Source organism: Schistocerca cancellata, chromosome 8 (genome assembly GCF_023864275.1).
Source record: "Schistocerca cancellata isolate TAMUIC-IGC-003103 chromosome 8, iqSchCanc2.1, whole genome shotgun sequence".
In the NCBI taxonomy this organism is placed as follows: domain Eukaryota; kingdom Metazoa; phylum Arthropoda; class Insecta; order Orthoptera; family Acrididae; genus Schistocerca; species Schistocerca cancellata.
Genome location: NC_064633.1, coordinates 399428101 through 399440561, shown reverse-complemented (window position 1 = coordinate 399440561; position 12461 = coordinate 399428101). Strand labels below are relative to the sequence as shown.

Genomic DNA, 12461 nt, shown 5'->3' with positions numbered 1-12461 from the left:
TATAGGGATGGAAATCATCAGCCCCCTTTACAAAGAAAACATTCTGGCATTTGCTGGAATGTTAGGGAAATCACGGAAAACCTAAATTAAGATGGCCGGATGGAGATTTGAACCATCGTCCTCCTGAATGCGATTCCAGTGTCCTGCCTGAAACATTGGGATCAGTTAGACTCGAATCGCCTATGAACCTTATGATTAATGAATGACATTGTGGCACACCGACAATAAAACTCAGAAAATTGCTATCTATCTTCTTTCGCCTATTGCAGTAACTTCATCATGAACATATCTCCAAGATTATTTCTTCCTCCGACGAAAGTTGTGAGTTTTGCCCACGCCAGTTCAATTTGATTTAATCCGCAATTATAGGGTGAAAGTGGCACCACAGTGCGTCCATGAGATTCAAGTTCTTTTGTTAATTTCGAGTACTTATGTTGTACAATAAGTCAAATAATTTCGTCTTTCTCACTGACACATCAGCATCCACTGAGTAATTTCCCTTTTAAATCGAGGACCTAGGTGGAGCTCCGTTACACTCCTTGTTGTTATAAGAAACAGTGTCCATAACTGCAACACAGTTGGGTGGCAGATTCGGAACTGACTTAGTCAAGAACTGATTAAAAAATTTTCATAATTCATTTTCCCCTGGAATCCTCTGTTGTACATCCCACTTTATAAGTATGCTCTGCATGGGAAAAAACACAGTTTTTGATCTAATATTGACCACAATAATACTGTTCCTTCCACTAACATTGCCCATGATGCCATCACCGCCAGCTCCCTGCAACTCTTCCTACGTTGCTCCCTTAATTTCCTTACTTGTATCAAGTATTTACGTGTTCTTTCCTTTACAGATCTCTTCGAGGTAAATCCTATTACACGCAGTGCCTTGTGTCTTTCTGCCAAGGAAAATGGATTTCTTTGTTCTGCAGCAGTAAGTAATTTTCATAACATAGGCAACTTTTTTGTTTTATGTTAAATTTCTCCACCGTTTGTGGAAACACCGATTTTATAAAACTATCTATAACGATGGGTTTCCTCCCAAAATTCTTAGTTTTCTTTCGTGACGATTCCAGTAAACGTTTCTTTCTAATACGTCCCATAGTGATGAGACTGACGATTGTATAAACAGCAGCCCTTTGAGTGGGGTTGGTAATATTAGCAAAAAGTTAATTTTGTGTCTCCTCTTTAACACAAGCTGTAATTACATAGGAAGCGTCCGAACCCTCGTTACTCCGCAAGTACCTCCTCTTCATCGTATTCCCCAGTTTTCTTGCAATCTGTTAAGCGTATATGTCACTTTGGAATAAATGAGTAAGTAAGTAAAAGGAAACTGATTGATACTAGTGAGTAAAATCCCACGAAAAGAATCGACGCAAATCACTGCACGCTGAACTATACCACTAGACAGGTAACAGACAACTGATTTTGGGTGACCCTGAAGACCAGTTTCAGGGTTCTTCCAAGGAATGCCACTTCCTCCCTTCCTCCCTCCAAGAGTGCTGCTATAGTTTACAAACTATAACCGAGTGTGACGTTTCCACAGTTTTTCAGGAAAATACAGATTTACTTTTAAGCAGAGCTTTTATAAATCACAGCAAAGCATGCACACACTACCTTCCCGCAACCGCCAAACATCCCGTCACCTGACCATTGCACCCGTTGGGGTAAATGACACTTGTGATGACAATTGTCATCCAGCCTCAAAATAAAGATAAAATAATTACAAAAATAATGATTTGGCACAATAGCTGTACCTCGCTGTAATGGAACACTACCAATTCCAGACAAATAACAGACCATCCTCGGACATCCGTCCACGCACGATCGAGTTTGCTGTATCAGACATACAAAATGGCAATGAATGATACCACATACTGCGAGGGTGAAGTGCAAGGCCACATGGGAGTTAGAAACTGGTAATGCTTCAATAAAGAAGTGACATTCAGCTGTTGTGCTAAATCATGGTATTTTTAGTTATTTAAAATCTGTAGTTCATAGCCACAAAACAAAAAATAAATAAATAAAGTATGAATTTTGTATCTCAGGCGCAACTTTATCCTCTTCACTTTCGGTTCAACAGTCACGATGAAATTGTAAAGGTTAAAATCATCAAATCATGGTTCCACTGCACTGTAAGCTTTACACAAAAATTATATTTTTTTACACAACTCGACTGGCTAATTTTATCATTAGAGGTAGTTGTCAAACAATTCGTTTACTCTCTTCAGCTGTATTCTTTTCCCTAAAAATTATTCCTTTGACGTCATGTCTGATCAGTTTGAAACTTAGAGGTAATTAACAAGTGACAAGTGCACGTTTAAGAAGAAGTGCGTCACAGGTGAGCAGTCATAATGCAGCAATAATATTTTAATGTTTGACTGTGTTTGGTCACTGTAGAATCTTGCTTTTAAATTTCAACAAGTTCATGGCGAGTATGTAACCTGACGTCAGAAGGATGGTTCAGTCATGATACTAATAATAAAAGCATTTCGTACCCCTAGTGAAGCTGTTTAAGGAACCCCTGAATAAAACAACTGAAAATGCAAGACTTACCCGAAAACGGAGGTCTCCAAGAGGAGGTTGAGCATACGGGATGCCGACGAACCTGTTGTAGAGCGTGCCGTTGATGGAGGAGGCCACCACGCCCCTGAGGGCACCCGTCTCCACCGTTACGATCACATCGTCCCCCTGCAAATATGTCTTAGTTTAGTACACTTAAACATGGGTTTGTTGCAATCGCCTCGCTGCCAATGTACTGTATAGTACTGTCCGCCTGCTTAGCTGGGTGGCAGCGTGTCTGTCTACCATGCAACGGGCCCGGGTTCGATTCCCGCCTGGGGGGGGGGGGGGGATTTTCACCACTCGTGGACTGGGTGTTGTCCTCATCATCATCTCCCCATCACCGACGCCCAAGTCGCCGAGTGCGACGTCACCTCATATAAGACTTGCAAAGTGGCAGCCGAATTCCCCGGAGGGGCCTCCCGGCCAACAATGCCACACGATCATTTCATTTGCATAACACTCTCTCCACAAAACAGAGAAAATTCCAAATATTCCTCTACAAACTACTGGTCCACACACAGCCAACTCCAAGTAAATATTAAGAATGAGTAGAAGGAACTTCTGAAGAGGAAAAACGCTTTAATTGGCTAAACACATTAAGAAGGTTTGAAGAAGTGCTGTGACTTTTGTTAAGAGTTCAGGAGGATGAGGGCCTGTAAGTGGATTGCTGACCAGGCGAGTCAGACAACAGGAGGGCGAAACTTGGACAATAACAGGTGAGTTAAGTGACGATCGATGGCGCGCTCCACATCCAAGAGACGGCTCGGTGTGCAGTAACCGTGCCGCGATTACATCAGCAAGGGATTGCCGGAGCAATCTATCGTCCTACAAGCATCATCGTCAGAAGCGGCTGCTCTCTCGGCTACAGATGCCAGCCGCCGTCTCCGCCGGTGTATGCGAAGAGATGAAAATTCACCCTGAGGGCCATCCTGCAATCGTAACGACTTCTTGTTACTAAAATAAAGCCTTTGCATTTGCCATCAGGAGTCGTCTGCTGGTCACGCCCTCCACCATCCTGGCAGAGAACACGCGATCCCAACAGTGGTGATATGCCCCGCCTCCTTTTACATCGGTGTCAGAAGCTTACAACGTTTCATTACAATTCACACGGTCAAATAACGCTATTCTTGCCGTTGAGAGCCAATGTACTGAATTGACAACCACATGCAATCTTATCTCTTCTGCCCATCTCCGTCCTTGTGGAGGGCTTGGGTTCGGCTCTTGGTGCGTGATGACAACTCAGTCTTCTGACTGGCTAGTTGCGGCCTGCCACAAATTCCTCTCCTGTGCCAACCTCTTCATCTCAGAATACCCCTTGCAACCTATGTCCTCAATTACTTGTTGGATACATTCCAATCTACATCTTCCTCTACAGTTTTTACCCTCTACAGCTCCCTCTAGAACCCGGAAGCTATTGCGTGAGGTACTAACAGATGTCCTATCCTACTCTTTCTTCTTCTTGTAAGTGTTTGCCATATGTTCCTTTCTTCGCCGATTCTCTGGAGAACCTCCTCATTGATTACCTTACCAGTCCATCTAATTTTCAACATTCTTCTGTAACAGGACATCTCAAATACTTCGATTTCTCCTCTTTCCTGGTTTTCCCACAGTCCATGCTTCCCTACCATACAATGCTGCGCTCCAGACGTACATTGTCAGAAACTTCTTTCTCAAATTATAACCTATGATTGATACTTCTTGGCCAGCAATGCTCTCTTTACCAGGGTTAGTCTGCCTTCGATGTGCTCCCTCCTATTTCACTGCCTAGATAGCAGAATTAATTTCATCTACTTCGTGATCTCCAATCCTGATGTTAAGATTCTCGCTGTTCTCATTTCTGAGGCTTCTCAAATTCTTTCGTCTTTCTTCGATTTATTCTCAACCCATATTCCGTACTCATTAGGTTATTGATTCCAATTAGAATATCCTGTAATTATTCATTAATTTCAGTGAGGGTAGCAAAGTCATTAGGGAATCTTTTCCTTGACATCCTTTCACCTTGAATTTTAATTCCACTCTTGAACCTTTCTTTCACCTCCGCAATTGTTCTTCTAAGTACAGATTTAACGGTATCGGCGAAAGACTAAATCTCTGTCTAATATCCTTCGTAATCCGAGTACTTCGTTCTTCGTCTCCCACTCTTATTGGGCTTCTTGGTTCTTATACACATTTTTTATTACCCGTCTTTCTCTATAAGTTGCCCCTAGTTTTCTCAGAATTTCGAACTACTTGCACCATTTTGAATTATCAAGCGCTTTTTCCAGGTCGACAAATCCTATGAACGTGTCTTGATTTTTCTTTAGTCTTGCTCCCATTATTAGCCGCAAGGTGAGAACTCCCACTCTGGTTGCCTTACCTTTCCTAAAACCAAACTGATCGTTACCAAACAAATCCCCAATTTCCTTCTCCATTCTTCTTTATATAATTCTTGTCAGAAACTTGGATACATCAGCTGTTAAGCTGACTGTGTCATAATTCTCGCACTTGCCGGCCCTAGCAGTCATCTGGATTGTGTGAATGATGTTTTTTTCCGAAAGTAAGAAGGTATATAGCCAGACTCATGCATCGTACACACCAATGTTAATAGTCGTTTTGTCACCGTGTCCTCCAACGATTTTAGAAATTCTGATGGAGTGTTGTCTATTTCTTCTATCTTATTCGACCGTGCGTTTCTCAAAGTTCTCTTGAATTCTGATTCTAATACTGGATCCCTTGTTCTTCTATATCGAAGGTTATTTCTTTTGTCACTTCGTCAGAGAACTCTTCCCCCTCATAGAGCCCTTCAATGTACTCTTTCCACCTCTCTGCTCTCTCGTCTGCATTTAGTAGTGGAATTCCCGTTGCACTCTTAATTTTATCACGTTCCCTTTCATTGCAGCGAAGGTTCTTTTGACTTTTCTATATGCTGAGTCAGTCCTTCCAGTAATCATTTATATTTCTTTAAATTTTTCGTGCGGCTATTTCGCCCTAGCTTCCCTACACTTTCCATTTACTTCAGCTCTAAATTACTTGCATTTCTGTATTCTTGAATTTCTCTGAACATTTTTGTACTTTCTTCTTTCGTCGATCAACTGAAGTATTTCTTCTGTTACTCATGGTTTTTTCGCTTTTACCTTCTTAGTACCTATATTTTTCTTTCCAACTTTTATGATTGTCATTTCTTGAGATGTCCACTTTGTAAGTAGGCTGTTTAGGTTTTCTTATTGGTAACGCCACGTAGCGCTCTGTATGAAAAATCACTGGCTGTGCTGTGTGCAGTCTGTGGCTAGTTTGCATTGTTGTCTGCCATTGTAGTGTTGGGCAGATGGAGGTGAACAGCGCGTAGCGTTGAGCAGTTGGAGGTGAGCCGCCAGCAGTGGTGGATGTGGGGAGAGAGATGGCGGCGTTTTGAAATTTGTAAGACTGGATATCATGAACTGCTATATATATTATGACTTTTGAACACTAGTAAGGTAAATACAGTGTTTGTTCTCTATCAAAATCTTTCATTTGCTAACTATGCCTATTAGTAGTTAGTGCCTTCAGTAGTTTGAATCTTTTATTTAGCTGGCAGTAGTGGCGCTCACTGCATTGCAGTAGTTCTAGTAACGAAGATTTTTGGTGAGGTAAGCGATTTGTGAAAGGTATAGGTTAATGTTAGTCAGAGCCATTCTTTTGTAGGGACTTTTGAAAGTCAGATTGCGTTGCGCTAAAAATATTGTGTGTCAGTTTAAACACAGTCATGTATAATTTTTCTAAGGGGACGTTTCAACTTCTCTTCAACTGGGGAGCTATTTGAATATATGGCAGCGGCTCCAAACTCGAAAAATCCTATAGCAGCTAGGAAAACAGTCTGCTGACTGCACGACTGTTCTCACGTATCCGCCCACCCCCATTGCAAGAGGATGATACGGCGGTCGGTCAGTCTTGACTGGCCCATCTGGACCAGAGCGGCAATCTTCGCTTCGCCTGCTTATCATATCTTCTGAAATCGTGTACAATTTACACTGAAATGTACTTATGAGAGTCTACTCACTTTTTGCAGAAAATATAAATCTCTTAATTCACTTCTAGTGTCATTACGGTCGGTCTTTCTTTCAATGTTCAGCGCAATTCTTCTTTATGAGGTAGCAGTATATGTTAAAATATTTCTTCCACAGGTATTTTCTCACATCTCCTGGAACGAAACTTACTTTCGCTGGGTCAACAGATTTTATGAGAAAAACAATGATGTGCTTACTTGAAAAATCAACGAGGTGCAAAACATTTGATAATTCACGCACGTTAATTCTTTTCTTGTACGACAATGTCGAAAATAACAGAGGGTGTCCACATGCAATCTCTCTGACTTCCAAATGCAACTAAAATAACCATGACACACAGATACTTGCGGCACGCAGCATCATCAATCAACTCGAAAAGGTTTGTGTTAACTTTCCTAAAAGATTCATTTTTTTTGTTTCAGATGTTAAGTATTTACTAGAAAGTCAATGCTTTGTATGAATCGAAACATGTGGTGCGTGTTAGAAATCTATACTGTGACAAATCCAAAGTCTTCAGTGAGAAAAATTTACGTGTGCAACGATAAGAATGCAGTGGGAATGTATTCACATCTCTTGGACTATGACAAAATTGCAGAAACATTTATGTCACTGTTAAATCATCAATTATGTAAGTTTATTTTCAATCAACGTACTATAGGAAAATGGAAGAGAAAATTGTAAAATGTACTTAAAAATAGAGATAAGTTATTAATTCCACGACATTCCGCTTTCTTATGCGCGGTGTCCGCAAGTATATATTATTACCTTTGTAAATTAAGCTTCAAATCCTGCTACTAGTTGCTGCTCTGGTTTTGAGTCACGTTTTAAATGATACTTACAAAAGTCATTGTTGAGACATCTTCAAAAATTATAATAGAATTAATTAATTATGAGCTACATTTTTTTTACAATTTAAATTATAATCGACGCGTAGGAGCATTGTAAAGAATAAAATTATTAGAAAAATGACGGAAAGTGTAACACAACTCTATTTTTTTATTTCAGTTTCATCTGATCCAGAGTATTCCAGAATCGGATTTTCGGTTAAAGATATTTTTCTAATAACAAAAGAGTAGTAGTCAAACGATTTGGAGGTGGTCATAGAACATTTGGAAAAGTCGTTGACACAAGAAAGTGGACATACATTTACAATTCCCGATGATATGTGGCCTGCCATTTCGATTATGTTGACAAAGTTAAGAAATATAAGGAAACATCTAGTCGACAAGATTATTTTTTCTAGAAGAGCGAAAGCTGGTTAAATACAATAGTATATATTCCGATTGATGCTAAACCTGCAAGTGTGACTAAATCCACAGGGTGACCTGCTACAAAATTTGAAACATTATCGCATAGGTTCAAAAGAAGGAGAACTGAGGAGATTCGTACGAAGTTCATTCCTGTCGAATTATCGTTCGCTGCGGAAATGAGTCTTCGATCTTCGGGGCACCCGGACGCTGCGAAGATTGTGAAAGACGTCACACTCTCAAGTCCATCCACGGCGAAAAAATACGAGGCAGGCTTGCGATTGTCAACATCATCGCCATCCTCGTATGATGTAAACGAAGGTCCAGCACTTCTTTCGGACTTGAAATAGTCAAAAGAATCTTACCAGCATTTGAGAAATGGGGCTGAAGGAAAAGGCTTAAACACATTTTATTCACCGTACTCAACTGTTTTGACAGCAAAAAAAGCTTGCAGCCCTCCAGGCGAAACCCTCACTTTTACCGAATCAAAAGCTGAGGTAAGGTTGCAAGTTTTGTTAGACCACGTTCAATGTGTCCTGCTGCTGAAACGAGACGATACGGTACATATGAGTGATTCAGAAATGTCTAATATGGCTTTTATCTCTAAATGGGGCTTCGACGGAACTTCTGGGCAAATCATGTATAAAATGAATTTTTCAGATTCGAGTATTTCAGATGCAAGTTTATTTTTCACTTCGCGTATTTCACTGAAACTTGCAGGTGTAAATGAAGAAATGAAAGAAGAAAATTTCTTTTGGATTAATCCGAAGCCGTCTTCAGCCCCGTTTTGCAGACCACTCAAGTTAGAATTTACAAAGCAAACGTCTTTAAATGAGAAAGCGTATTACGACAAACAGACCGAACAACTACAGGCATTCTAAACAGTCATTCATGGGAAAGACATTTCCATTAAATACAATTTAAGCATTACCATGGTAGATGGTAAAGTGTGCAATGCTATCACCAACACAACACAAAATCTGCCAGGCCACGTCGGCCCAGTTTAATAACATTGACGATGTTTTGAAAAGACAAGTTACCGCCGATTATCTGCATTACAGACTGTCAAATCTTCACGCCTGGATTCGATGTTTTGAATGCTGTATTCATTTTGCATACCAAATGAAAACAAAAACGTAGCAAGGACGTACAATAGATAATAAAGAGGAAAAAGCAATACTGAATACCAACATTCAAAATGCTGTCAAAGAGTAGCTTGGAGTTTTAATCGACTTGAAAAAACAAGGTTTTGGCAGTACGAACGACGGAGACACAGCTCGACGTTTTTTTGAAAACATTCCAACATCAGCCCTGATAACTGGAATTTACGAAGAACTAATCCACCGTTTTCATATAATTTTGCATACGATTTCGAGCGGACTTCAGATCGACGTTGAAAAGTTTCGAGCATACGCCTTAGCAACTGCCAGGTACTAAGTGAAAGAATAACCATGACGCAACATGCCAACAGCAATCCATAGATTGTTGATTCACGGTCCGTATATTATTTCTTCGGCCATTTTACCGATCGTTCATCTTCGGAGGATGCTCAGGAATTAGTCAATAAGTTGATAGAGCAATATTGCCGGAGTTCCTCTCGAATGTTTTCAAGAGTTAATACTATGGAAGACACCTACATTTCTTCCTTACGCAAATCTTCACCAAAGAAAGTGAAGAGATTGCGGCCAGAAGCCGTTGCCCTCTTAGTTCCTGTGGCGGAAGATTGTGAAGATTCAGATGCAGGTGATGAGGAAATAGTGTTTGAAGATGATGACGATTCAGCTGAAGCAGAAAAAGAAGGTGATGAAGATAAAAAAGAATAAGAAAACGAAAACTTCTAATTTTAGTTATAAAAAAGTTACAAAATAAATAATTGTAGATAAAATGAAATATTTTTTTGCAATATTTTACACAACTTCTATCCTCTACTTGGTCCTTTCTTCGAGCTTTCCACTTTTTTGGTTTATATTTTTAACCATTCCCTACAACACCCCCAAAATACTACTATATAAATATAAGTATATAAATAAATATAAATAAAAGACATTAATTTCTGACCGCTATCATGGATCCATCATTTCTTTAAATTTTTGAACTCAGTCTTCATCAGCAACCTCGATAACTCCTTAAACGTTACTTTTATTTGAATAAAATGACAGTAGTGTACATAGAACCCGCCGTCTTGGACCCACAATTTTGTTTTTTTTTTCACTTTTTGATATTCTTAATCAGAAACTTCGTTAACTCTTCCATACTAAGTTCGGTACAAATTCAACAACTGACCAGTTTTTTGGGGTTCCGATCCACTGTGCGCCGACACGACATAACAATGTCCGATTTGTGTCTCACCGACACGATGACTTTGACTGTAAACTCTTCATCACAATGCGTAAATTTAAAACATTCAAGAATTCCAGTAATGACACACATCCACAGACTTGGCTTCATCAATTTCTCATTGTTTTCCTCCTAATTGGTCATTAGAGCATAGACTAGAATTTATGTGTGGTTATTTAGAAAATAAACCAGCTGTAAGTATGCGATTGGTTATTCGCGACTGTCACACTGAAGGAGATTTTTATCATGCCTTCCTTTTGCATATTGGTCTCAGGCTACACAAGATCGAGTAAAACACTGTATTATAATGATGACTCATTGAGAAACAGTCTGAATTTTCCAGCCCTGTAAAATATTTTGAAGATACGTTACACAAGAATCAGTATTTGTCAGACCCGTAAGGCCCCTAGGAACTTATTCGCATTTGCTTGGTTAAATTGCCTGAACACTTAAGACATATTATTTTGTCTGAAGGTTGCAAAGCTGATAATCGAATCTTTTCAGAGACTTTTTCAAGAACTGGAAATCGACACGGACAATCGCATGATTCGAAAGCAGGGAAGCAACGACAATTACACGTCATATTCATCACAATTTCGTGACGACAGAAACAATAACCATACACAAGTCTACTGTTACAGCCCAAATCGTGACCAAAACAGACACCACCCGTATGACAACCATTGGCAGAATATTAATAATTACAGAGAAAGATCACATTTCCGTGGTAATGACTATGACAAGGACAACCATAGAAATAGACAACATGGGAACCCCCCATGAACCATGGACCTTGCCGTTGGTGGGGAGGCTTGCGTGCCTCAGCGATACAGATAGCCGTACCGTAGGTACAACCACAACGGAGGGGTATCTGTTGAGAGGCCAGACAAACGTGTGGTTCCTAAAGAGGGGCAGCAGCCTTTTCAGTAGTTGCAAGGGCAACAGTCTGGATGATTGACTGATCTGGCCTTGTAACAATAACCAAAACGGCCTTGCTGTGCTGGTACTGCGAACGGCTGAAAGCAAAAGGAAACTACGGCCGTAATTTTTCCCGAGAGCATGCAGCTTTACTGTATGATTAAATGATGATGGCGTCCTCTTGGGTAAAATATTCCGGAGGTAAAATAGTCCCCCATTCGGATCTCCGGGCGGGGACTACTCAAGAGGATGTCGTTATCAGGAGAAAGAAAACTGGCGTTCTACGGATCGGGGCGTGGAATGTCAGATCCCTTAATCGGGCAGGTAGGTTAGAAAATTTAAAAAGGGAAATGGATAGGTTAAAGTTAGATATAGTGGGAATTAGTGAAGTTCGGTGGCAGGAGGAACAAGACTTCTGGTCAGGTGACTACAGGGTTATAAACACAAAGTCAAATAGGGGTAATGCAGGCGTTGGTTTAATAATGAATAGGAAAATAGGAATGCGGGTAAGCTACTACAAACAGCATAGAGAACGCATTATTGTGGCCATGATAGATACGAAGCCCACACCTACTACAGTAGTACAAGTTTATATGCCAACTAGCTCTGCAGATGACGAAGAAATTGAAGAAATGTATGATGAAATAAAAGAAATTATTCAGATAGTGAAGGGAGACGAAAATTTAATAGTCATGGGTGACTGGAATTTGAGTGTAGGAAAAGGGAGAGAAGGAAACGTAGTAGGTGAATATGGATTGGGGCTAAGAAATGAAAGAGGAAGCCGCCTGGTAGAATTTTGCACAGAGCACAACTTAATCATAGCTAACACTTGGTTTAAGAATCATGATAGAAGGTTGTATACATGGAAGAACCCTGGAGACACTAAAAGGTATCAGATAGATTATATAATGGTAAGACAGAGATTTAGGAACCAGGTTTTAAATTGTAAGACATTTCCAGGGGCAGATGTGAACTCTGACCACAATCTATTGGTTATGACCTGTAGATTAAAACTGAAGAAACTGCAAAAAGGTGGGAATTTAAGGAGATGGGACCTGGATAAACTGAAAGAACCAGAGGTTGTACAGAGTTTCAGGGAGAGCATAAGGGAACAATTGACAGGAATGGGGGAAAGAAATACAGTAGAAGAAGAACGGGTAGCTTTGAGGGATGAAGTAGTGAAGGCAGCAGAGGATCAAGTAGGTAAAAAGACAAGGGCTAGTAGAAATCCTTGGGTAACAGAAGAAATATTGAATTTAATTGATGAAAGGAGAAAATATAAAAATGCAGTAAATGAAGCAGGCAAAAAGGAATACAAACGTCTCAAAAATGAGATCGACAGGAAGTGCAAAATGGCTAAGCAGGGATGGCT

General features: G+C 40.1%; 1 protein-coding gene across 1 annotated transcript in view; it reads right to left on the bottom strand.

Annotated features, from left to right (window-relative positions):
- LOC126095117 (venom carboxylesterase-6-like) overlaps positions 1 to 12461 on the bottom strand; it is a 116192-nt gene that overhangs the window by 77894 nt on the left and 25837 nt on the right. Inside the window, exon 2 of the mRNA XM_049909825.1 lies at positions 2557 to 2691. Within this exon, the coding sequence (XP_049765782.1) occupies positions 2557 to 2691 (135 nt within the window). The remainder of the gene's footprint in view (positions 1 to 2556; positions 2692 to 12461) is intronic.